At 41.4% G+C, this 27,733-nt stretch overlaps 1 protein-coding gene, 1 long non-coding RNA gene and 1 pseudogene across 2 annotated transcripts; all 3 read right to left on the bottom strand.

The window, feature by feature from the left end:
• Positions 1-946: 946 nt before the first annotated feature.
• On the bottom strand, positions 947-3,947 carry LOC120039208 (annotated as a pseudogene).
• A 2,512-nt stretch (positions 3,948-6,459) lies between these two features.
• On the bottom strand, positions 6,460-9,888 carry LOC120039201. The gene is made up of 3 exons (XR_005475329.1): positions 9,837-9,888; positions 7,099-7,182; positions 6,460-6,508 (listed from the first exon to the last, which is right to left on the bottom strand). It is a non-coding gene; the product is annotated as an uncharacterized LOC120039201 (long non-coding RNA).
• Positions 9,889-14,029: 4,141 nt separating this feature from the next.
• LOC120039199 (zinc finger protein 135-like) lies at positions 14,030-15,257 on the bottom strand (the record flags this gene model as incomplete). Its single annotated transcript, XM_038984693.1, has 1 exon — positions 14,030-15,257. A coding segment is annotated over one exon (1,071 nt), but the record flags the coding sequence as incomplete, so codon positions are not given.
• Positions 15,258-27,733: the final 12,476 nt, after the last annotated feature.

Genomic DNA, 27,733 nt, shown 5'->3' with positions numbered 1-27,733 from the left:
TTACATTGGCCTAACAATATAAACTTAATGAAAATATAAACTAAACATGTAAAGTGTTGTTTTCATGAGATGAAATGAAACATTCCAGCAATGTTCCATATGCAGAAAAAGCTAATGTCTCTCAAATCTTGTGCACAACTTTGTTTATATCCCTGTTAGTGAGCATTTCAGCCTTTGTCAATATAATCCATCCACCTGACAGGTGTGGCATATTAAGATGCTGATAAAACAGCATTATCATTACCCAGGTGCACCTTGTGCTGGGGGACAATAAAAGGCCACACAACACAATGTCACAGATGTCTCAAGTTCAGGGAATGTGCAATTGTCATGATGACTGCAGGAAAGAATTCAATATTTATATCTCTACCATAAGTCACCTCTAACGTCCTTTTAGAGAATTTGGCAGTACATCCAACCGGCCTCACAACTGCAGATCACATGTAACCACGGCAGCCCAGGACCTCTTCACCTGCAGGATTGTCTGGGAGGGGGCTGAGTAGTATTTCTGTCTGTAATCAAGACATTTGGTGGGGAAAAACTCATGCTGATTGGATGGGCCTGGCTCCCAAGTGAGTCTATGCCCTCCCAAGTCCCACCCATGGCTGAGCCCCTGCCCAGTCATGTGAAATCCATAGATTAGGGACTCATTTATTTAAAATGACTGATTTCCTTATACGAACTATAAATCTTTGAAATTGTTGCGTTTAGATTGTTGTTAAGTATAATACGACTTGTAGGACGTATCGTATGTTACGAATTACAATTTTTATGTTATTTTACGCATTGCTATTCATACAATATGTTACGGACTTGTAATATGTATGATATGTTACGAATTCCAATTTGTTGTTGCTAACGTTAGCTGGGTGAGGGGTTAAATGGTTTTAGGGGAAAGGTTAGCTAACATACTAAGTAGTTGCATGCTAAGCTAACATGCTAAGTAATAGCTAAAAGGTAGTAAGTAGTTGCAAAGTTGCTAATTAGCTAAAATGCTAAAGTCCTCCTTGACGAGATTCTAAACACAGCAGCCTTTGGCTAGAAGTTTGAGTTACACGCCCACCCTTCCACAGAGCAGGAGTAAGGCTTCTCTCCTGTGTGTGTTCTCTGATGAACTTCTAGCTTAGTTGATGTTGTGAAGCATTTTACACAGTCAGAGCAGTAATAAGGCTTCTCTCCTGTGTGTGTTCTCTGATGAACTATTAGCTCGGTTGATTTTTGAAGCATTTTACACAAACAGAGCAGGGGTATGGCTTCTCTCTTTTATGTATATGTTGTTGTGTTTTTAAGGTATCCAGTCGAGAGAAACTCACCCCACAGTCAGAACAGGAGTAAGGCTTTTCTCCTGTACGTGTTCTCCGATGAACTTCTAGCTTAGTTGATGTTTTGAAGCATTTTCCACAGTCAGAGCAGGAGTATGGCTTCTCCCCTGTATGTATACGTTGGTGTGATTTTAAGTTGGAAAGTTGCGAGAAACTAGTTCCACAGTCAGAGCAGACGTAAGGCTTCTCTCCTGTGTGTGTTCTCTGATGAACTTTAAGCTTATTTGATGTTTTAAAACATTTTCCACAGTCAGAGCAGGAATAAGGCTTCTCTCCTGTGTCTGTTCTCTGATGAACTGTTAGCACAGTTGATGTTTTGAAGCATTTTCCACAGTCAGAGCAGGAGTATGGCTTGTCTCCTGTATGTATACGTTCATGTGATTTTAAGTTGGAAAGTTGAGAGAAACTAGTTCCACAGTCAGAGCAGACGTAAGGCTTCTCTCCTGTGTGTGTTCTCTGATGAACTTTAAGCTTATTTGATGTTTTAAAACATTTTCCACAGTCAGAGCAGGAGTAAGGCTTCTCTCCTGTGTGTGTTCTCTGATGAAATTTTAGATCAGTTGATGTTGTGAAGCATTTCCCACAGTCAGAGCAGACGAAAGGCTTCTCTCCTGTGTGTGTTCTCTGATGAACTTTTAGCTCTTTTGATGTTTTAAAACATTTTCCACAGTCAGAGCAGGAGTAAGGCTTCTCTCCTGTATGTGTTCTCTGATGAACTTTTAGATCAGTTGACGTTGTGAAGCATTTTCCACAGTCAGAGCAGGAGTAAGGCTTCTCTCCTGTGTGTATACGTTGGTGTGTTTTTAAGGTGCCCAGACGAGAGAAACTCGCCCCACAGTCAGAGCAGACGTAAGGCTTTTCACCTGTATGTCTACGTTCATGTGATTTTAAGTGGGAAAGTTGAGAGAAACTAGTTCCACAGTCAGAGCAGACGTAAGGCTTCTCTCCTGTGTGTGTTCTCTGATGAGCTTTTAGCTCATTTTATGTTTTAAAACGTTTTACACAGTCAGAGCAGGAATAACGCTTCTCTCCTGTGTGTGTTCTCTGATGAAGTTTTAGCACCATTGATGTTTTGAAGCATTTTCCACAGTCAGAGCAGGAGTAAGGCTTCTCTCCTGTGTGTATTTTTAGGTGTATTTTTAGCTTTGATAGAAACGGGAAAATCTCTTCACAATGTGGGCAGTGATAAGACCTCTTAGCTCTCTGATCTTCCTGCTTTTGCTCTCTGGATGTAGAGAATGTCTCAACATGGTATCCTGTGTGAAAATCAGAAGAACCAGTCAGTTGGTGTGATATACATGTCAATCAAATGTAGTTTATGAAGCCCTTTTTACATCAGTAGTTGTCACAAAGTGCTGAACAGAAACCCAGCCTAAAATCCCCAAAGAGCAAGCAATGCAGATGTAGAAGCACAGTGGCCACAAAAAAAACTCCCTAGACAGCAGGAACCTAGGAAGAAACCGAGAGAGGAACCAGGCTCAGAGCGGTGACCAGTCCTCTTCTGGCCATACCGGTTGACAGGTAGCCTAGTGGTTAGAGCAACCGAAGAGTTGCAAGATTGAATCCCAGGGCTGACAAGGTAAAAATCTGTTGTTCTCCCCTGACTAAGGCAGTTAACCCACTGTTTCTAGGCCGTCATTGAAAATAAGAATTTGTTCCTAACTGAATTGCCTCGTTAACCTGTTTGGGCGCATGTCCAAACGCTAGTGGGACACCTACGACCACATCCGGTGAAATTGCAGAGCGCAAAATTCAAAATACAAAAATCGTAATATTAAACATTCATGAAAATACAAGTGTCTTACATAATTTAAAAGCTTCTTGTTAATCCAACTGCGTTTTCAGATTTGAAAAAGGCTTTACAGAGAAAGCATACCATGCAATTATCTGAGGACAGCGCCCCACGTCAAAATACTTTTTCAACCAGCACAGGCGTCACAAAATCACAGACAGCAATTAAATAAATCACTTACCTCTGAAGATCTTCCTCTGATTGCAATCCCAAGGGTCCCAGCTACACAACGAATGGTCGTTTTGTTCGATAAAGTCCTTCATCATATCCCAAAAATGTCAGTTTAGATGGCGCGCTTGATTCAGTAAGTCACTCGTTCAACATGCACACAAACGAATCCAAAAAGTTACCAGTAAAGTTTGTCCAAACAAGTCAAACGATGTTTCTAATTAATCCTCAGGTATTCTAATATCTAAGTAAACATTAATATTTAGACAGAGAATAGTGTGTTTAATAGCGTAGATAAATAACGAAGAGCGCACTGTCGTTGATGCACGCAACATGACTACTTTTCTAATGGGGGACACCTTGGAAAAACTACAAATACCTGAAACCCATTCTAAAGACTGTTGACATCTAGTGGAAGCCATAGGAACTGCAATCTGGGTCCTATCTATTTGTATATCCCATAGGCAAGCACTGAAAAAACCTGTGACCTCAAAAAATAAACATTCCGGGTGGATTTTCGTGCCATATCAGTTCTGTTATAGTCACAGACATTATTTTAACAGTTTTAGAAACGTCAAAGTGTTTTCTATCCAATGCTATCTAGTATATGCATATCCTAGCTTCTGGCCAGTTTACAGGCAGTTTACTTTGGGCACGTCAGTCATCCGGAATTCCGGACAATAACCAGAATGCTAAGGAAGTTAAATAAAGGTAATTTTTTTTATAATAATACAAATAAATACACTACCACTAGTGGTGAAATAAATGAATAAATTCTAAAGATTGGAGTCATTTACAAATGTCCTTGTTTTTGAAAGAAAAGCACATATTTTTGTCCATTCAAATAATGTCAAATTGATCAGAAATACAGTGTAGACATTGTTAATGTTGTAAATGACTATTGTAGCTGGAAACGGCTGAAGATCTCGTACAACGCTGTGTACTACTCCCTTCACAGAACAGCGCAAACTGGCTCTAACCAGAATAGTGTCTAGAAGGCCAGCATCCCGGAGTCACCTCTTCACAGTTGACGTTGAGACTGTTGTTTTGCGTGTACTATTTAATTAAGCTGCCAGTTGAGGACTTGTGAGACGTCTGTTTCTCAAACTAGACACTAATGTACTTGTCCTCTTGCCCAGTTGTGCACCGGGGCCTCCCACTCCTCTTTCTATTCTGGTTAAAGCCAGTTTGCGCTGTTCTGTGAAGGGAGTAGTACACAGCGTCCCTCTACCATAAGCTGCCTCCAACGTCGTATTAGAGTATTTGGCAGTACGTACAACCGGCCTCACAATCGTAGACCACGTGGAACAACGTCAGCCCAGGACCTGAGGTGGGTCTGGCTGCCAAGTGGGTGGGCCTATGCCTTCCAAGGCCCACCCATGGCTGCACCCCTGCCCAGTTACGTGCAATCTACAGGTTAGGGCCTAATTCATTTCAATTGACTGATGTCCTTATTATATATATATATATTTTTTTTAAATTAGATTTAACCTTTATTTAACTAGGCAAGTCAGTTAAGAACAATTCTTACTAACAATGATGGCCTTCCGGGGAACAGTGGGTTAACTGCATTGTCCAGGGGCAGAACGACAGATTTTTACCTTGTCAGCTCAGGGATTCGATCCAGCAACTTTTCGGTTACTGGCCCAACGCTCTAACCACCAGGCTACCTGCCGCCCCTTATATGAACTGTAACTCGGTAAAATCATTGAAATTGTTGCATGTTGTGTTTATATTTATGTACAATAAACATACAAGAGCTGGTGAAGAGCTACAAAAGGAAGTAAATAGCCCTATTAGACTGAAAGATGATGGAATTTCATCATACTTATGAGCTATCGAGTGGCACAGCTGTCTAAGGTACTGCATCTCAGTGCTAGAGGCCTCACTACAGACACCCTGGTTAGATTCCAGGCTGTATCACAACCGGCCGTGATTGGGAGTCCCATAGGGCGGCGCACAGTTGGCCAAGTGTCGTCCGGGTTTGGCCGGTGTAGGCCGTCATTGTAAATAATAATTTGTTCTTAACTGACTTGCCTAGTTAAATAAAGGTTAATAATAATCATTGTGAGGCTCTCCATGAGCATTAGCTGCTACTTCACTCAATCCTGTTTTAAAAAGTCTCCCTGTGTGACATTCCTTGAGACCAACCAGAAATGTTTCCTTGGCCAAATATTCCCAGATTTCCATAAAAACAGCCAAACATGTTCTCTCGTTTCTGCATCACCAAATGTTGTGTGAGACAAAAGAGTAGGCTAGGTGAGTATCAATCACTAGTTCGGTGCAGCAGACTGCAGGGGTGTAGTGCTGCAAGAGTGATGAGCCGCCACAATGGTGTTTGTTTAGTAAAGGTAGATCAATGTCTTGGACGATCACCTAATGATTAATTAGTAGTCCACATAACCAAATATTATAGCATAACATTACTGTTACAACAAAAACAACACCTCATTTCTTACGAGATTTTAGAATGGTTTGCTGAATCGTCTCAAACTCAACAGCGCGCCATTAGGCAGAATGTGCTTTGATTAAAACAAAATACAGGAAGTCTATATAATTTAACACCATCTGCTCTAATTTGCTTACCAAACAGTAATTCAAGAAGATTTAAATGCATAATCCCATGAAATTGATTGAGATCGAACGATTGGCATGCAGAAACAGCTTGGTCATTTCACTGGTAAAACGCAAAGAAATAAAATTCAATATTGACAGTGATGATGCCACGGCCTATGTTGAAATGAGGTATGCCTAACTTGGTGATTGAGGGTATTAAACATTTTCAACGTTCTTGAGACAATGTGTGGGCAAAGGCAGGCGTACAAGTTTTACAAAGTTTTGCCTCGCAGTGAAGTCTTGAGGTTTTCAGGGATGTGTGAGGTCAGAATTACAGAATTCAACCTAGCAATAGACTGGTCATAACTTATGGAGGTCTAATTTATGAAGATAACTTATAGAGAGAACCTGCTCTTACCATGACTAACAGTTGTTCTAATCTTCTCCTCCTCTTCTTCTTCATCTTTAATGTTGACATTCAGCTCCAGTGTTTGACTGCAGTCTTCCAGCTTCACTGATGCCATCTCTGAATCCTGCAGTGCAAACTGGGCTCCACTGTCACAATCAGGACCCAGTGACTGTAGGTTTCTACTCAGTGTGGAAGGAGAGAGGCAGGCTGGGTTTGTCCTCACTGTTGATGTTACCGGCCTCAGACTTAATCTGAGTCGGCCTGTAGTAATAAAGAGAAACGGACACTAAAGTTATTTTCTTGACAGTTCTGGCACTTTATTCTGTAAAAATATTTTCTCTCTTTTCTTGTTCAATTATCTAATTTCAGTAGATCAGGTAGCTAATCCTTGATAAAACATTCATTCACATTAGACACAAAGTACACATTTTAAATTGCACAACATAAGAGCACTTAATCTATAGTAGATTTCCTAAATTCACATAAGAGTCAAAAACCATTTAGTACAAGGTTGCAGTATGTTTCAGGCAGCACTATGTACTATTTTCCTGAATAACCTTGTCTTCACTGTATTATTTCACTCACAAAAACCAATTGTATTTCCCGTTCACACCATAGTAAGAATTATCAGGGATCGTACAGTGGCAAGTCAAATTCAAGGACTTAAGTACTTTTTCAATCACTAATATTTATTTACTTGAAGCCCCGTGTGAAAACCCTGAATTATAGATAAATATAGAAACAACTGAATGTGTCTGAATATTAGTACACATGTAAAGGACTGATAATCATTACATTCAGCTTCAAAACTGTAGAGCAACTGAAATGTTCTCTCTCTGATGAGGCACTACCTGTACTGAAGTCCGTTGATGCAGACCTCCTATGGTATCATGGCGGTCCGCAAACAAACATTTAAGGTCCATGTCTGTCTAATTCTGTACAAAGAAAATAAACCAATAAATCCTTATTAACTTCTACCACACCCTCCCCTTCCCCAAAAACCCTCCCACACCCCCACATTGGGGTCTATATCATGCTGAAACAATCCACCCCCAGGTTATCCAGCTTATCAAAAACCATACCGACAGTAACATCTGTTACCCCCAACAACTCTGCTGCAGTTTACAAGATAATTTTCAACCTGGTATTTCTGCTTTACACAATCCAAGTTGTTGATAACCTTACCAATGAAAGCTATGAAGTATATTTTATTCAATATTAAAGTATCCTTTGTCACAGCGTATTTATGGGTGCAAGATTTCTGAACAGCCCTCGAAACCATGTCAGGACTAGTAGAAAGACCAGTTCTGACAGTAGGTCCTCTTACTACGGGACCAGCCATGGAAGCTCCATCAGTCTGACAGTAGGTCCTCTTACTACGGGACCAGCCATGGAAGCTCCATCAGTCTGACAGTAGGTCCTCTTACTACAGGACCAGCCACTTGGCACATATTTTCACTCAACAGCTACATGTCCCATTCTTTGGCATTTAAAAACACCGTGATGATTCTCCGTTGCTGCTCCAGTTTCAACTGTTCTGCCTGCGGCTATGGAAGCCTGACCTGTTCACCAGACGTGCTGTTTTCAACTCTCTAGAGACAGCAGGAGCGGTAGAGATACTCTGAATGATCGGCTATGAAAAGCCAACTGACATTTACTCCTGAGGTGCTGACCTGTTGCACCCTCGACAACCACTGTGATTATTATTATTTGACACTGCTTGTCATCTATGAACATTTGAACATCTTGGCCATTTTCTGTTATAATCTCCAGCCAGAAGAGGTCTGGCCACCCCTCATAGCCTGGTTCCTCTCAAGGTTTCTTCCTAGGTTCTGGCCTTTTTAGAGAGGTTTCCCTAGCCACTGTGCTTCTACACCTTGCTGTTTAGGGTTTTAGGCTGGGTTTCTGTAAAGCACTTTGTGACATCAGCTGATGTAAGAAGGGCTTTATAAATACATTTGATTGGTTGATTGATGAGGCTGGGTCAAATTCTCTGACATGGAAGCTAAGGAATCCTATTCTGTACTTTTCCAGACAAAACCTTCTCAAACCTCAACAGCACTGATAAGCTTTCACTTCTTTAACCCTCTTTCCTACTGATCAACCTTTAGGCTTCAACCACTGTCTCCTTCACATGTTCTTTAACAATATCATCCATGGACATAGATATTGGGACCTCAGATTACTCCTTTCAATTTAGCATAAGCTCCAGGGTCATGGCTTCTGAGCTTCGTCCCATTATGATTTTCCAATTGAAGAATCTTCCCTTGCTGAACCTGACTAGCACATGATATTAACAATCTACCATCTTAACTTCATCTCTCTTTTTATGGCCTTGGTTTATCAGATAGGGTGTAAATGAGGCCCTGTTGTCTCCTCAAACACCATCCCAACTTTCCACTGTGACACATTATTACTCTAGCTCCCTACCTTGGGCCTCTTTAGAGTTTCTATACTACATGCACCACTGCTTCCAGTACCATTATCTCTGTTCTTCCACTACAGACCATTCACATACTAGGCCCTCATCCTCCCGCTCCGTATCATCACAACTGTCCCCCACATTGATCGCATTCCAGCACAGCTGTTGCTTCTCAAACTCTCTCCATTTCCATTGTTTCAGGAGTGTCAAACTCATTCCATTGAGGACCGAGTCTCCGCGGGTTTTATTTTTTTCCTTTCAATTAAAACCTAGACAATCAGATGAGGGGAGTTCCTTACTAATTAGTGACATTAATTAATTAATCAAGTACAAGGGTGGAGCGAAAACCCGCAGACACTTGGTCCTCCATGGAATGAGTTTGATACGTGCTCCGATTCATCCGCATTAATCGACGCCATTCCATGCAGTTGGACACACTCTCCAAATGGTGAAGGATAACTTCAGTTAGCTTCCCTCTATTTTGACACTCCATCACACAGCCTCGTGTCGCCATTTCACCACGAGCAAACGCCTAGAGCAGGGGTGTCAAACTCATTCCATGGAGGGCCTAGTGTCTGCAGGTTTTTGGTTTTTCCTTTCAATAAAGCCCTAGACAACCAGGTGTGGGGAGTTCCTAACTAATTAGTGATGTTAATTCATCAATCAAGTACAAGGGAGGAGCGAAAACCCGCAGACACTCGGCCCCCCGTGGAATGAGTTTGACACCTGTGGCCTAGAGAGACGACCGAAACCGTTGACGCCGCCATTTGACTTCCGAACCATCCTGATTTCGCGAGCTTACATTAATAACGAAACAGTGTATGTAAACTCGCGAGATCAGGACGGTTCGGACGAGGCTATTTACCAGCTCATAAACAACATTTCACACAAAACCAAGAACGTGTTAAAACGAACTCAAAAAAGTGGAATCTTTATGAAATTACTTTGACGAAATTATGTACATACACTCAGACAAACCCAAAGTCTACCTAAGTGACTTGTAAAATCTTTTTTAATCACGTTCTTCACTCACTCGGTTTGACCCCAAAATAACACATACAATTAAAACCTTTACCAAACGTGATAATACCTTGACGGATTTGATTTGTTACCTAGCATATTATTTATTCTTTCGACATTAGAAAGTTTAAACGTGCTATTACATACCTACAATAATACAGTTGAAACGGACACAACCACTATCAACATAACACAGTTCAGTCGTTTTCTACCCGGAACTTCCTGTTCCCTCTCTACGACAGTGCAACATCGTCATCTTCTTCTCTGGTATACTGACATTTACACAAATATAACGTGTCTACCGCCACCTACTGTACGGTTAGTAAACTGTAGAAATAAATACATGTCCATTGCAGAAGCAACGACATCAAAACAAAATACAAAAATAAAAACATCCCACTCCTTCAGTCACAGTCCTATTCAAATCACATCCCTACACAGTCTCATGGGCCTCGTAGGGAGGAACATCTTCAGTCAGTATTCACTGCAATCAGTGGTGTAAAGTACTTAAGTACAAATATTTTAAGTACTACGTAAGTAGTTTTTGGGGGTAAATGTACTTTACTTTTGATATTTTTGACAACTTCTACTTTTACTCCACTACATTCCGAAAGAAAATAATGTACTTTCTACTCCATACATTTTCCCTGACACCCAAAAGCACTCGTTAGATGTTGAATGATTAGCAGGACAGGAAAATTGTTCAATTCACGCATCCCTACTGCATCTGATCTGGCGGACTCACTAAACACAAATGCTTTGTTTGTAAATGATGGGTGTGATCTTAAATTTAATCTGGAGTGCCAGAGTGTGCTTGGGCGTTCGTAAATTCAGAGCGTTGTCAGATTGTCAGTTCGTATCGCTCTCGGAGCGTTCAGAGCCACACTGGACGCTCTGGCGGAGGAGTAGGGTTGATTCAAGCGTTCTGACCTCACAACGGCAGTCAAGCATTTAAGCTAACTGGTTAACATTGGCTAGCTTGCTAGCTACTTCCACTACAAATGAGAGAACTCTGACCATTTTACTTGCCTTAGCAGAGCTGGTTAGGCTGTGTTCATGTTATCCAAAGCATTGGTGACTTTAACTGAGCTAAAGGCAACAATTTCATTACGCTTTTTTTGCCGAAGTTTACTGACACCGGCCGTAGTCAAGGGGTGTTGAGCGTTCGTTTGTCATCAATTATTCTTCCCTCTGGCAGCCTCAGACGTTATGTTAAATGTTTACAATTTTAAACTGGGAAAAGAGCCCCTTAATCTTAGACTTGAGACCACACAGCCACTCCACTGAATAGCAGGCTAATGATTGCTTTGCAAAGCTTGCAGTTAGCCACTGATTCCTTGACAAACCACTCATTGTTGAATTTGCAATTTCCAACTTGTTTTGTAATGTTTATGTCCAATGGCCGATGAGAACCGATACGTTTAATCTATAATTTCTCATTATTTCTCTTCATATGACAAAGACTAAAAAGGATTTGCCAGTAGATTGTCGACTTGATTCATGATGATGACTGCTAGCTCAGATTTTGAAAGTATGATGTTGACATGATCAGTCCAATCAAAGCGACTGTAGATATCACATGATTTGACGTTATTTTATCTGTGTACAATGACCTTGAGCCTTCTTGGATGGGCACTTCTAATGTAACTCTATGGCAGCACCCACGGGGCTTGAATTTTCAAGTTCTACCCTTAGGCTTGGCAGTGTTGTATTGTCCCCATGAATGACAGAACACTGAGCAAATCACGGCGCAAAGCTCCGTATTTTCTGCTGGGTTGCCCCACCTCCACAGAAAGCAATGAGCTAGGCTGAAAGACCTGCATTTTGGAGCTGCCTTACTCAAGAAAACAAAAAAGAGACCATGTTTGTATGCGGCTTTATCAATAACTCAATTATATGTGGGGGGTTTTTAACATTTTTTGCTAACAGATCATTTTTTCCCTCACATTATCGCTAAAACTGTGGGGCTCAAAACAGGTGGCTCACCTGCCCTGAATGATGGGTCGCCACTGAACTTATCTAGAACACTGCAGTCCATCTGGGTGTTTAACCTTCCCAAGTTCCCCCATGTCACCCTGCTCCTCCGTACATTCCACTGGCTTCCAGCCGAAGCTCACATCCACTACAAGACAATGGTGTTTACTTACGGTGCAGCAAGAAGAACAGCCCCATCTCTACCTTCAGGCTATGCTCAAACCCTGTATCCCAACCTGAGCACTCAGTTCTGCCACCTCTGGTCTCATGGCCGTCCCACTGCTACAGGAGGTCAAGCTCCCTCTCAGCCCAGTCTAAGCACTTCTCTGTCCTGGCACCCCAATGGTGGCACCAGCTTCCCTCTGATGCTAGGACAGCAGAGTCCCTGCCCATCTGCCCGAAAAGGTCTGAAACCCTACGTCTTTAAAGAATACCCCCCCCCCCAAAATACAAATAATAATGTGACACTGACTAATTGAGGAGAAATGTATTTACTGTGATATGTGGTTGTCTCACCTGGCTATCTTAAGATGAATGTACTTAATGTGCTGGTGACATCACAGGGTCAGAGAGAACTCCTGACTGTAGTCATACAAAAACACTCCAGGCACTCAGCCCATAAGAACCATTCATACTGTCAGATCTAATATGAAGAACTAAATACAACCACAAGAACCATTCATACTGTCAGATCTAATATGAAGAACTGAATACAACCATAAGAACCATTCATACTGTCAGATCTAATATGAAGAACCGAATACAACCATAAGAACCATTCATACTGTCAGATCTAATATGAAGAACTGAATACTAAAGAGAAGAAGAGGTTGACCAGTACATATTCATGTAACTTTATTTTTCATTGGTAGATCAATAAAGTTTGATTCAATGCAGTTATCCAAACACATTCATGATCAGTAACTAAAATAACTCATCTAGCTTTAAAGATAATGAATAAACACATGTATTCATTTCATAAACTGTGTATCATTAAATAAAGTTGTAAAACAATCCCCCCCAAACTAATGGTGAAAAGTGATCATCACACCATCTATATCTGATACATGTTAGGGGTGGAAGGTAGCCTAGTGGTTAGAGCATTGGGCCAGTAACCAAAAGGTTGCTAGATCGAATCCCCGAGCTGACAAGGTAAAAATCTGAACCCACTGTTCCTAGGCCACCATTGTAAATAAGAATTTGTTCTTAACTGACTTGCCTAGTTAAACAAAGGTTCAATAAAAACAATTAAAAAGGGTATACTAGCTCCTTCCCACAGAATACTGCAGAGGGACAATCTGGTCTCAGAGCAAAACGTTTTATATTATACAAAAAACACCAGTGCCACTCCATTTAGTATGTTTGGACTATCACAGTAAATAAACTAAAATATAAACTAAACATGTTTAAAGTCTTGGTTTCATAAGCTGAAATAAAAAAATCCAGCAATGTTCCATATGCACAAAAAGCTAATGTCTCTCAAATGTTGTGCACAACTTTGTTTATATCCCTGTTAATGAGCATTTCAGCCTTTGTCAAGATAATCCATCCACCTGATAGGTGTGGCATATCAAGATGCTGATAAAACAGCATTATCATTACACAGGTGCACCTTGTGCTGGGGGACAATAAAAGGCCACACAACACAATGTCACATATGTCTCAAGTTTAGGGAATGTGCAATTGTCATGATGAATGCAGGAATGTCCACCAGAGCTGTTGCCAGAGAACTCAATATTTATATCTCTACCATAAGACACCTCTAAAGTCCTTTTAGAGAATTTGGCAGTACATCCAACAGGCCTCACAACTGCAGATCACATGTAACCACGGCAGCCCAGGACCTCTTCACCTGCAGGATTGTCTGGGAGGGGGCTGAGTAGTATTTCTGTCTGTAATAAAGACCTTTTGTGGGGAAAAAGTCATCCTGATTGGCTGGGCCTGGCTCCCAAGTGGGCCTATACTCTCCAAAGTCCCACCCATGGCTGAGCCCCTGCCCAGTCATGTGAAATCCATAGATTAGGGCCTCATTTATTTCAATTGACTGACATCCTTATACGAACTGTAAATCTTTGAAATTGTTGCGTTTAGATTGTTGTTCAGTATAATACGACTTGTAGGACATATCAGATGTTAAGAATTACAATTCATATGTTATGTTACGCATTGCTATTCATACAATATGTTACGAACTTGTAATATGTATGATATGTTACGAATTCCAATTTGTTGTTGCTAACGTTAGCTAGGTTAGGGGTGAGGGGTTTAAGGTAGAGTTAAATGGGTTTAGGGGAAAGGTTAGCTAACATGCTAAGTAGTTGCATGCTAAGCTAACATGCTAACATAGCTAAAAATTTGTAAGAAGTTGCAAAGTTGCTAATTAGCTAAATGCTAAAGTCCTCCTTGATGAGATTCAAACACGCAGCCTTTGGCTCGACGTCTATAGTCTATACATTGGTGTGTTAAGTTTCTATGGTGAGAGAAACTCACCCAAAAGTCAGAGCAGACGTAAGCAGGCTTCTCTCAGGCCTGTGTTCTCTGATTAACTTTTTTCTCCCCTGTGTGTGTTCTCTTATGACCTTTTAGCTGAGTTGATGTTTTGAAGCATTTTACACAGTCAGAGCAGAAGTAAGGCTTCTCTCCTGTGTGTATATGTTGGTGTGTTTTTAAGTTGGAAAGTTGAGAGAAACTAATTCCACAGTCAGAGCAGAAGTAAGGCTTCTCTCCTGTGTGTATACGTTCATGTATTTTTAAGTTGGAAAGTTGAGAGAAACTAATTCCACAGTCAGAGCAGAAGTAAGGCTTCTCTCCTGTGTGTGTTCTCTGGTGAAGTTTTAGCTCAGTTGCTGTTTTAAAACATTTTCCACATTCAGAGCAGGAGTATGCCTTCTCCCCTGTATGTATACGTGCATGTGATTTTAAGTTGGAAATATGAGAGAAACTAGTTCCACAGTCAGGGCAGAAGAAAGGCTTCTCTCCTGTGTGTGTTCTCTGGTGAAGTTTTAGCTCAGTTGCTGTTTTAAAACATTTTCCACATTCAGAGCAGGAGTATGCCTTCTCCCCTGTATGTATACGTTCATGTGATTTTAAGGTGGAAGGGTGAGAGAAACTAGTTCCACAGTCAGGGCAGACGTAAGGCTTCTCTCCTGTGTGTGTTCTCTGATGAGATTTTAGCTCATATAATGTTTTAAAACATTTTCCACAGTCAGAGCAGACGTAAGGCTTCTCTCCTGTGTGTTTACGTTGGTGTCTTTTTAAGTTGGTACGTTGAGAGAAACTCGCCCCACAGTCAGAGCAGAAGAAAGGCTTCTCTCCTGTGTGTATACGTTCATGTGATTTTAAGGTGGAAGGGTGAGAGAAACTAGTTCCACAGTCAGGGCAGACGTAAGGCTTCTCTCCTGTGTGTATACGTTCATGTGTTTTTAAGTTGGAAAGTGTAGAGAAACTAGTTCCACAGTCAGGGCAGACGTACGGCTTCTCTCCTGTGTGTGTTCTCTGATGAACTTTTAGCTGAGCGTATGTTTTAAAACGTTTTCCACAGTCAGGGCAGACGTAAGGCTTCTCCCCTGTATGTATACGTTCATGTGATTTTAAGTCGGAAAGTTGAGAGAAACTCGCCACACAGTCAGAGCAGGAATAAGGTTTCTCTCCTGTGTGTTTTCTTAGGTGTATTTTTAGCTTTGATAGAAATGGGAAAATCTCCTCACAATGTGGGCAGTGGTGAGACCTCGTAGCTCTGTGATCTTCCTGCTGTTGCTCTCTGGATGTAGAGAATGTCTCAACATGGTATCCTGTGTGAAAATCAGAAGAACCAGTCAGTTGGTGTGATATACATGTCAATGAAATGTAGTTTATGAAGCCCTTTCTACATCAGTAGTTGTCACAAAGTGCTGAACAGAAACCCAGCCTAAAATCCACAAAGAGCAAGCAATGCAGATGTAGAAGCAGTGGCCACAAACTCTCTAGAAAGAAGGAACCTAGGAAGAAACGTAGAGAGGAACCAGGCTCAGAGCGGTGACCATTCCTCTTCTGGTCATATCGGGTAGCTAGAGCAACCGAAAGGTTGCAAGATCAAATCCCCGAGCTGACAAGGTAAAAATCTGTCGTTCTGCCCCTGAATAAGGCAGTTAACCCACTGTTCCTAGGCAGTCATTGAAAATAAGAATTTGTTCTTAACTGACTTGCCTAGTTAACCTGTTTGGGCGCATGTCCAAACGCTAGTGGGACACCTACGACAACACCCGGTGAAATTGCAGAGCGCGAAATTCAAAATACAAAAATCGAAATATTAAACATTCATGAAAATACAAGTGTCTTACATCATTTAAAAGCTTCTTGTTAATCCAACTGCATTGTCAGATTTCAAAAAGGCTTTACGGAGAAAGCATACCATGCGATTATCTGAGGACAGCGCCCCATGGCAAAATAATTTTTCAACCAGCACAGGCGTCACAAAATCACAGACAGCAATTAAATAAATTACTTACCTTTGAAGATCTTCCTCTGATTGCAATCCCAAGGGTCCCAGCAACACAATGAATGGTCGTTTTGTTCGATAAAGTCTTTCATTATATCCCAAAAATGTCAGTTTAGATGGCGCGCTGGATTCAGTAATTCACTCGTTCAACATGCACACAAACCAATCCAAAAAGTGACCGGAAAAGTTCGTCCAAACAAGTCAAACGATGTTTCTAATTAATCCTCAGGTATTCTAATATCTAAATAAACAATCATATTTAAGACGGAGAATAGTCTGTTCAATAGCGAAAATAAATAACGAAGAGTGCACTCTCGTTGATGCGCGCAACATGACTACTTTTCTAAATGGGGGACACCTTGGAAAAACTACAAATACTTGTTAATTTTTCAAAAAACAAGCCTGAAACCCTTTCTAAGGACTGTTGACATCTAGTGGAAGCCATAGGAACTGCAATCTGGGTCCTATCTATTTGTATATCCCATTGGCAAGCATTGAAAAAAACCTGTGACCTCAACAACAAAAAAATCCGGATGGATTTTCCTTAAGGTTTTCGCCTGCCATATCAGTTCTTTTATACCCACAGACATTATTTTAACAGTTTTAGAAACTTCAGAGTGTTTTCTATCCAATGCTATCTAGTATATGCATATCCTAGCTTCTGGGCAGTTTACAGGCAGTTTACTTTGGGCACATCAGTCATCTGAAATTCAGGACAATAACCAGTATGCTAAGGAAGTTAAATAAAGGTAATTTAAAAAAAAATATATACAAATAAATACACTACCATTAGTGGTGAAATAAATTAATGAATTCTAAAGATTGGGGTCACTTACAAATGTCCTTGTTCTTGAAAGAAAAGCACATTTTTTGTCCATTCAAATAATGTCAAATTGATCAGAAATACAGTGTAGACATTGTTAATGTTGTAAATGACCATTGTAGCTGGAAACGGCTGAAGATCTCGTACAACGCTGTGTACTACTCCCTTCAGAGAACAGCGCAAACATTCTCTAACCAGAATAGTGTCTAGAAGGCCAGCATCCCGGAGTTGCCTCTTCACAATTGACGTTGAGACTGTTGTATTGCGTGTACTATTTAATGAAGCTGCCAGTTGAGGACTTGTGAGACGTCTGCTTCTCAAACTAGACACTAATGTACTTGTCCTCTTGCCCAGTTGTGCACCGGGGCCTCCCACTCCATTTTCTATTCTGGTTAAAGCCAGTTTGCGATGTTCTTTGAAGGGAGTAGTACACAGCGTTGTACGAGATCTTCAGTTTCGTGGCAATTTCTCGCCTGGAATAGCCTTCATTTCTCAGAACAAGAATAGACTGACGAGTTTCAGAAGAAAGGTCTTTGTTTCTGGCCATTTTGAGCTTGTAATCGAACCGACAAATGACCCAGAAACTCAACTAGTCTAAAGATGGCCAGTTTTATTGCTTCTTTAATCAGAACCACAGTTTTCAGCTGTGCTAACATAATTGCAAAAGGGTTTTCTAATGATCAATTAGCCTTTTAAAATGATCAACTTGGATTAGCTAACACAACATGCCATTGGATCACAGGAGTGATGGTTGCTGATAATGGGCTTCTGTACACCTATGTAGATATTCCAATAAAAAAAATCCCCCGTTTCCAGCTACAATAGTCATTTACAACATTAACAATGTCTACTGTATTAATTATCAATTTGATGTTATTTTAATGGAGGGAAAAAAAGTAATTTTCTATCAAGAACAAGGACATTTCTAAGTGACCCTAGATTTTTCAACGGTAGTGTATGTATTCATTTCAGTAGGCTGTATGGGAATGGGGAAAAAACGATTCTAAAACTGGGTAGGAGTCAAAAACTAAAAAGAGGCAAAAGTCGTGAAAATGATGAGCTATATCATCCTCCACTCACTATCACAAGAGTTAGTAACTACACAGACTCATTTCATATAACTTCAAAAACACTGGCAGTTTGTCTACTCCACTTCCCTAGTCTACTCTCTGATCACTCCAGATAACCCAGTGAATAAAACAAATGCTGGCAATACTGGTGCCATCCAAGTCTCAGTAGCATGAAATAAGATCTACAATTTATTCGAAAAGTATTCAGACCCCTTGATTTTTTCCACGTTTTGTTACATTACAGCCTTATTCTAAAATTGATTAAATCGTTTTTTTTCTTCTCAGCAATCTACAAACAATACCCCATAATGGCATCACAATACCCCATAATGGCATCACAATACCCCATAATGGCATCACAATACCCCATAATGACATCGCAATACCCCATAATGGCATCACAATACCCCATAATGACATCGCAATACCCCATAATGACAGGGCAAAAACAGGTTTTTAGAAATAACTGAAATATTACATTTACGTACGTATTCAGACCCTTTACACAATAGTTAGTTGAAGCACCTCTGGCAGCGATTACAGCCTTGAGTCTTGTCGGGTATGAAGCTACAAGCTTGGCACACCTGTATTTGGGGAGTTTCTCCCATTCTCTGCAGATCCTCTCAAGCTCTGCCAGGTTGGATGGGGAGCGTCTCTGCAAAGCTATTTTCAGGTCTCTCCAGAGATGTTTGATCGGGTTCAAGTCCGGGCTCTGGCTGGGCCACTCAATGACATTGAGACTTGTACCGAAGCCACTCCCACGTTGTCTTGGCTGTGTGCTTAGGGTCGTTGTACTGTTGGAAGGTGAACCTTCACCCCAGTCTGAGGTCCCGAGCGCTCTCAAGTTGGTTTTCATCAAGGATCTCTCTATACTTTGCTACGTTCATCTGTCCCTTGATCCTGACTAGTCACCCAGTCCCTGCCGCTGAAAAACATCCCCACAGCAAGCTGCTGCCACCACCATGCTTCACCGTAGGGATGGTGCCAGGTTAGTTCCAGACATGACACTTGGCATTCAGGCCAAAGAGTTCAATCTTGGTTGCATCAGACCAGAGAATCTTGTTTCTCATGGTCAGAGTCCTTTAGGTGCCTTTTGGCAAACTCCAAGCGGACTGTCATGTGCCTTTTACTAGGCAGTGGCTTCCGTCTGGGCACTCTACCATAAAGGCATGATTAGTGGAGTCCTGCAGAGATGGTTTTCCTTCTGGAAGATTCTCTCATCTCCATAGAGGAACTCTGGAGCTCTGTCAGAGTGATCATCGAGTTCTTGGTTACCTCCCTGACCAAGGCCCTTCTCCCCCGATTGCTCAGTTTGCCCGGGTGGCCAGCTCTAGGAAGAGTCTTGGTGGTTCCAAACTTCTTCCATTGTAGAATGATGGAGGCCTCTGTGTTCTTGGGGACCTTTAATGCTGCAGAAATGTTTTGGTACCGGTCCCCAGATCTGTGCCGACACAATCCTGTCACGGAGCTCTACGGACAAATCCTTCCACCTCATGACTTGGTGTTTACTCTGACATGCACTGTCAACTGTGGGACCTTACATAGACAGGTGTGTGCCTGTCCAAATCATGTCCAATCAATTGAATTTACCACAGGTGGACTCCAAGTTGTAGAAACATCTCAAGGATCATCTCATAGCAAAGGGCCTGAAAATGTATGTAAATAAGCAATTCTTATCAATTATTTTTTTTACATTTGCAAGAATTTCTAAAAACCTGTTTTGGCTTTGTCATTATGGGGTATTGTGTGTAGATTGACGAGGAAAAACATGTAATCAATTTTAGAATAAGGCTGTAACGTACCAAAATGGAAGAAATGGGAAGGGGTCTGACAGTGCCCACGGAAAGTATTCAGAACCCTTGACTTTTTCCACATGTTGTTTTGTTACAGCCTTATTCTAAAATTAAATAAAATATATCCTCAGCAATCTACACACAATACCCCATAATGACAAAGTGAAAACAGGTTTTAGACATTTTTGCAAATTTATAAAAATAAAAAACAGAAAAACAAGAGACTCAAAATTGAGTTCAGATGCATCCTGTTTCCATTGATCATCCTTGAGATGTTTCTACAACTTGATATATAAAAAATATTAAATATCCACTACTGTTCAAACGTTTGGGGTCACTTAGAAATGTCCTTGTTTTGAAAGAAAAGCACATTGATTGTCCATTAAAATAACATCAAATTGATCAGAAATACAGTGAAGACATTGTTATTGTTGTAAATGACTATTGTAGCTGGAAACGGCAGATATTTTATGGAATATCTACATAGGCGTATAGAGGCCCATTATCAGCAACCATCACTCCTGTGATCCAATGGCATGTTGTGTTAGCTAATCCAAGTTGATCATTTTAAAAGGGTAATTGATCATTAGAAAACCCTTTTTGAATTTGTTAGTACAGCTGAAAACTGTGCTGCTCATTAAAGAAGCAATAAAACTGGCCTTTGCAACTCTGCCTAGAAGGCCAGCATCCCGGAGTCGCCTCTTCACTGTTGACGTTGAGACTGGTGTTAAGTGACCCCAAACTTTTGAATTGAGCTCAGGTGCATCCTGTTTCCATTGATCATCCTTGAGATGTTTCTACAACTTGATATATAAAATATTAAATATATATGTATCAGATATAAATCATCAGGATGTGTTAGTCTACTGGTTATGTTCATCACTTCTCCAATCGTTGTTGAGATCTGATATTCTGTGCAGCAAACAAATTATAATTCAATATTGACATTGATGATGCCATGGCCTATTTTGAAATGAGGTATGCCTAACTTGGTGATTGGGTATTAAACATTTTCAACGTTTTTGAGACAATGTGTGGGCAAAGGCAGGCGTTACAAGTTTTAAAATGTTTTGCCTCGCTGTGAAGTCTTGAGGTTTTCAGGGATGTGTGATGTCAGAATTACAGAATTCAACCTAGCAATAGACTGGGTCATAACTTATGGAGGTCTAATTTATGAAGATAACTTATAGAGAGAACCTGCTCTTACCATGACTAACAGTTGTACTAATCTTCTCTTCCTCTTCTTCTTCATCTTTAATGTTGACATTCAGCTCCAGTGTTTGACTGCAGTCCTCCAGCTTCACTGATGCCATCTCTGGATCCTGCAGTGCAAACTGGGCTCCACTGTCACAATCAGGACCAAGTGACTGTAGGTTTGGACTCAGTGTGGAAGGAGAGTGGCAGGATGGGTTTGTCCTCACTGTTGATGTTACCGGCCTCAGACTTAATCTGAGTCGGCCTGTAGTAATAAAGACAAACGGACACAAAAGTTATTTTCTTGACAGTTCTGGCACTTTCTTTATTCTCTAAATATATATATTATTAATGATATAATTTCAATAGATCAGGTAGCTAAGCATTGACAAAACATTAAATAATTTCCTATTAGACAAAGTGCAAACTTTAAATTACACAACATTAGTGCACTTAACCTATAGATATCCTAAATTAAAATAAATGACTCAAAAACCAACTATTACAAGGTTGCAGTATGTTTTAGGCAGTACGTTGTGCTATTTTCCTGAATAACCTTGTCCTCACTGTATTATTTTAATCAGAAACCAATTGTATTTCCAGTTCACACCATATTAACATTTATAGATAAATATAGAAATAACGGAATGTGTCTGAATATTAGTACACACGTAGACAACTGATACATTCAGCGCCAAGTCAAGTCTGCGACCAAAAGGCTCCTGAACAGCTTCACCCCCCAAGACATCAGACTGCTGAACGGTTAATCAAATGGCTACCCAGACTACTTGCATTGACCCCGTTAATTACTTATCTGTTTGCACTGGCTATATGGACACTCACATATTCTATCTACACTGACACTCCAACACGCTCACACACACCAGTAGTGCAACAGTGAAATTGTCTCACTCTCTCATGCACCCGCACTGCTTGCACTGAAGTCCGTTGACGCCAATGACGTCTATACAAAACCAATAACACGTCAAACGAACTCAGAAATCTCAAATAAATGTTGTTTATTTAGTTTACTTGACGAGATCTCGTACATTCACTCAGACAAACCCAAAGAATGTAGCTAACTTACGTGACTTATAAAAGTTTTATAACGTTCTTCACTCACTCGGTTTGACAGAAAAAAACCCACATACAATTAAAACCTTCACCAAACGTGCTGATACCGATTTGTTACATAGAATGTTATGACATGTTCTTTCCAACGTTTGAACACGCTATTATATACCCGTAGCCATACATTTAAAACGGAGACAAAAGGTATCATAGTAACATCAAGAGTTCTGGCGCTTTCTTTATTCTGAAGAATGGCTTGCGCTTGCCCGGAAGTTCCTGTTTCGTTGACACACATATAATGTGTATGTGTCCACCTACTGTACAGTTAGTGAACTGCGGGGGAAACAGTAATGTCCATTCCAGAAAAGCGGGGGAAACGACATCAGACAAAATACGAAAATAGATCAATCAAAAAACTCTCTCACTCCTTCTGTCACAGTCCAATCCAAATCACATCCATATACAGTCTCAGGGGCCTGGGAGTGAGGAATGTCTTCAGTCAGGATTCCCTGAAATACTTCGGCTGTAAATTACAAAAACCTTTCAGCCGCACATACAATTATATCCAGTTTCTTAAACGTTTTGTTCGTTTGGGCACTACAATTAATCACCTGCGTAATAAATGCCACACAATCCACCTTCGTTACAATCATTGTATCAGTATCTCTCAACTGGAGAACTACTTCCTGAATCTCTACAGGCTGCGGGGCATCCACTGCCATAGCTTCCACAGCTCCCCTCGTTCCTTCAACTACTTCCCGCCCTGTAGGAGACCTGCTGTATGTTATGTTTGTTCTTTATATAATGACAAACCGGGGCGTAGGTTTAACTACTTTTAATGAACATATACTTCAGCTAGAAAACTCCATGTTTAGCCATGCAAGGCATTCTTTAACCATCTCCCGTGCCCGCATAGCCTGCTGGGTAACGTAGTCTAAATGTTATTAACACGTAACAACACATCTTCTTTCCTTTAAAGAGAAAACTACTTTCTATGTAACTACACACGTCACATCACATTTGTTTACTCAACCTGCATAACATGCAATTTTCAATAACACACATTTCTTTCCCCCAATTTTTATTCCTTAAAAATAAAATAGTTTTTCAACTAAATATAGTCTGTCCAACAATAATCTATTGTGGGTCTATTTTTTTTCACATTAACAAAACATTCAGTCCAGGTGCCCCTTTTTGTATTTTTTAGTATTTTTTTAACAATTCTTAATCAGCCTTTCAGGGGCTCTGACAGTGCTTTTTGGTCATTCTGCTGAAGTGCTTCCTGAAACAGTTGGACAGCGTTCATTGTCAGTCAGGGTGTTCTGACTGAATTGTCCATTTCTAAAGGCATTTGACGCTTCTGCAGTATCCTCCTGATGATCCTCAGTCCCTTGAGTGAATGGCTTCAGCCTTAGATCCACTCTGTTTCGTCTCAGTTGTGATCCATGCTCCGTTCGGATCTCATAGGATCGCGGTGCAACTTCTCTCTGCACACACCCTTGCTGCATCTAGGTTCCTGTAGTGATGTCTCGGAGTTGTACATGATCTCCAGGTTTCAGTTCAGGTAAGTGTCTTGCACTTTTGTCGTGTCGCTGTTTTTGTTTGTCTTTCTGTTTTTCCTTTGCGAGTTTGACTTTGTGAGCACCTCTGGGTGTTACCAAGTCCTCATGGATGGGTAGGTTGGTTCTGATGCGACGTCCCATCAACATTTGTGCAGGTGAAAGTCAGTTCTGCAGCGGTGCGCTGCGGTAGATCAGATTTTTTAGGAAATCCTCCTTTCCATCGTGTGCCTTTTTTTATCAGACCATTGACAATTTTGACTGAACTCTCTGCTAAGCCGTTGGACCTTGGGTAGTTGGGGCTGGAGGTGTTGTGTCGGAATCCCCAGTCGTCAGCGAACGATCGGAATTCAGAACTTGAAAACTGCGGGCCATTGTCCGAGTACAGTTCATACGCAACCCCATGTCTTGCAAAGACTGATTTCAGGTAGGTGATTACAGCTTTGCTGGAGGTAGTTGGCAGTGTTGCTACTTCAGGGTAGTTTGAGTAGTAGTCGGTAACAACAATGTAACTTTTGCCATTGCAGTCAAAAAGGTCAACTCCAACTTTGTAGTAGGGTCTGTTGGGTACTGGATGAGGCATTAGCGGCTCTGCTTGCTGCTTTGGCCTGTAGGTCAAACACAGTTCACATGAAGCAGTGGTCTGGCTGATTTCCTGGTTCATTCTTGGCCAGTACATTACTTCTCATGCTCCTCGTTTGCATTTTTCCTCACCCAAGTGGCCCTCATGTATTTTCTGTAGCATTTCTTTGCGTAGTGTCATGGGAATGACAATCTTGTTGCCTTTGAACACTATGTCATCCACAACGGTGAGCTCTGCTCTGCACATCCAGTAATCCTGTATTCTCCTTGGACAGTTGTTTTTCTGTGCAGGCCATCCTATCAGTGTTGTTTCTTTCAACTCTGTCATTGTTTGGTCAGCTGCGGTCTCTCTTTTGATCTGCTTCATTCTCTCAGAAGACACAGGAAGTGATGCCACGATCATGTCGACGTAGGCCTGAATCTCAGTGTTTTTCTGTGTGTCGAAGCTCTTCTTCTTGACGACTGCTCGAGAAAGAGTGTCGGCGGCGAACATGAACTTTCCCAGGGTATAGATCATCTTCACATCATACTTTTGCAGTCTGATCAACATTCTCTGGATTCTCATTGGACAATCATTCAGTGGCTTAGACATGATTGACACCAATGGTTTGTGGTCGGTTTCTACTTCGAAGTCTCGTCCGTAGACGTATTGGTGAAACCTTTCGCAAGCGTATGTGCTTGCCAGTAGTTCTTTCTCTATTTGTGCATACCTTGTCTCTGCGCCTGTCAAGGCTCTGGACGCATAAGCGACGGGTTGCCATGTGTCGTCATGCTGTTGCAGAAGAACTGCTCCCAGGCCAAACTGTGACGCGTCTGCAGAAATCTTTGTGCTTTTCTCTGGATCATAGAACCTGAGCACTGGCTCTTCTGGGATTGTCTTCTTTATGTTTTTGAAGCAGTTTTCCTGTTCATGGGACCATTCCCATTCCTTTTTCTGTTCCAGGAGACATCTGAGTGGAGCGGACTGTGCTGACAGTTGAGGTATGAACTTTGCAAGGTAGGTGATCATGCCCATGAAGCGTCTCACATTGTCCTTGTTCTTCAGGCGCTCCATGTTGTTGATGGCTGATGTTTTCCTCGGGTCTGGTTTGACTCCGTCCTCTGAAAGTACATATCCCACGAAGGTAAGTGTTTTCACACCAAACTCGCATTTGTCCTTGTTTAGTTTTAGGTTGACTTTCCGTGTCAGGTCCAGCACTTGCCTCACTCTCGCATCGTGTTCTTCTTTTGTGGACCCCCAGACGATGATGTCATCCATCATAGTCTCCACTCCTGGAATGTGCTCGAAGATCATGTGGATTGTCTTGTGGTAGACCTCTGGCGGTGAGAGAATCCCACTTCTGACACCATGTTATGTTTGTTCCTTATACACTGCTCAAAAAAATAAAGGGAACACTAAAATAACACATCCTAGATCTGAATGAATGAACTATTCTTATTAAAGACTTTTTTCTTTACATAGTTGAATGTGCTGACAACAAAATCACACAAAAATTATCAATGGAAATCAAATTTATCAACCCATGGAGGTCTGGATTTGGAGTCACACTCAAAATTAAAGTGGAAAACCACACTACAGGCTGATCCAACTTTGATGTAATGTCCTTAAAACAAGTCAAAATGAAGCTCAGTAGTGTGTGTGGCCTCCACGTGCCTGTATGACCTCCCTACAACGCCTGGGCAGGCTCCTGATGAGGTGGCGGATGGTCTCCTGAGGGATCTCCTCCCAGACCTGGACTAAAGTATCCGCCAACTCCTGGACAGTCTGTGGTGCAACGTGGCGTTGGTGGATGGAGCGAGACATGATGTCCCAGATGTGCTCAATTGGATTCAGGTCTGGGGAACGGGCGGGCCAGTCCATAGCATCAATGCCTTCCTCTTGCAGGAACTGGCGGTGGGCCAGCCACATGAGGTCTAGCATTGTCTTGCATTAGGAGGAACTAAAATACCTAAAGAAATAAAAGTAACAAATAATTAAAGAGCAGCAGTAAAATAACAATTGAGGCTATATACAAGGGGTACCGGTACACAGTCAATGTGCGGGGGCACCGGTTAGTCGAGGTAATTGAGGTAATATGTACATGTAGGTAGAGTTATTAAAGTGACTATGCATAGATAATAACAGAGAGTTATCTATTATTATCTAGCCAGAGCCCGGACTTGAACCCGATCGAACATCTCTGGAGAGACCTGAAAATAACTGTGCAGCGATGCTCCTCATCCAAACTGACAGAGCTTGAGAGGATCTGCGAAGAAGAATGTGAGAAACTCCCCAAATACAGGTGTGCCAAGCTTGTAGCGTCATACCCAAGAAGACTCAAGGCTGTAATTGCTGCCAGAGGTGCTTCATACAAGTACTGACTGAAAGGTCTGAATACTGTAAATGTGATATTGTCTTTTTTTTTATACATTTGAAAAAAATTCAAAAAACCTGTTTTTGCTTTGTCATTATGGGGTATTATGTGTAGATTGTTTGTTTTTTTCGCTCATCAATTCAATTTAATCAGAACGTGGAATAGTCAAGGGGTCTGAATACTTTCCGAATGCACTGTATTTCCATTAGTTTTTACTTACACTTGTATTTCTCCATATTGATGTTGGTTTTAAGCTTAAGGAGACTTTTCTTAGCGGATGTACAATCAACGTGAACTGAATTATGGGTGGTTTCAGGCCCCGGAGTGAACAGGCCCCGGTGTGAACACACTCGTTCAGAAACGAGGGCTGAGGGCCTTACATTGACAACTTCTCTTGATTGGCTAATTGTTTAGAACGACGGCAAAGATGGCCGTGGGGATTCCCCCAAGGGCATAAGGCGAGGGTAAATGGAGGCTGTGTTAAGGACAGGGCTGTTTATCTAAACTAACATGTGACGACATGAACACTACGTCTACATTATGTGTGAGTGTCACGTGACATGAACACTACGTCTACATTATGTGTGAGTGTCACGTGACATGAACACTACGTCTACATTATGTGTCCGTGTCACGTGACATGAACACTACGTCTACATTATGTGTGAGTGTCACGTGACATGAACACTACGTCTACATTATGTGTGAGTGTCACGTGACATGAACACTACGTCTACATTATGTGTGAGTGTCACGTGACATGAACACTACGTCTACATTATGTGTGAGTGTCACGTGACATGAACATGACCTGAACGCATCGGAAGTTTGGCTCCTTACAACAACAACAAAAAACAACAAAAAACAACTTGTCTCCATTGACAGTACATGATGGGACGTGGGCCGGAGGGCATGGGACAGAGGATTGTGTCGTTTCAGTGTATAAAGTTGTGTGCCAACTGTAGGGGTGATCATGTTGCGAGGGGATCTGAAGTGTCCGGTGCAAGAGAAGTAGGTTGAGGTGGTCAGAGTATGGGATGTGATTTGGATTGGACTTCACATTTTGTGTGAACGTCATTATATCAGAGAAGAAGAAGTTAGTGCATCGGTCCAGGGTCAGAGTAGTGCAGAAGGTGTCATATGCTGA

The sequence above is a fragment of the Salvelinus namaycush genome, unplaced genomic scaffold (assembly GCF_016432855.1).
Source record: "Salvelinus namaycush isolate Seneca unplaced genomic scaffold, SaNama_1.0 Scaffold26, whole genome shotgun sequence".
Taxonomy (NCBI): Eukaryota; Metazoa; Chordata; class Actinopteri; order Salmoniformes; family Salmonidae; genus Salvelinus; species Salvelinus namaycush.
The sequence above is the reverse complement of the archived record's forward strand: the minus strand, read 5'-3'. Positions and strand labels throughout refer to the sequence as shown.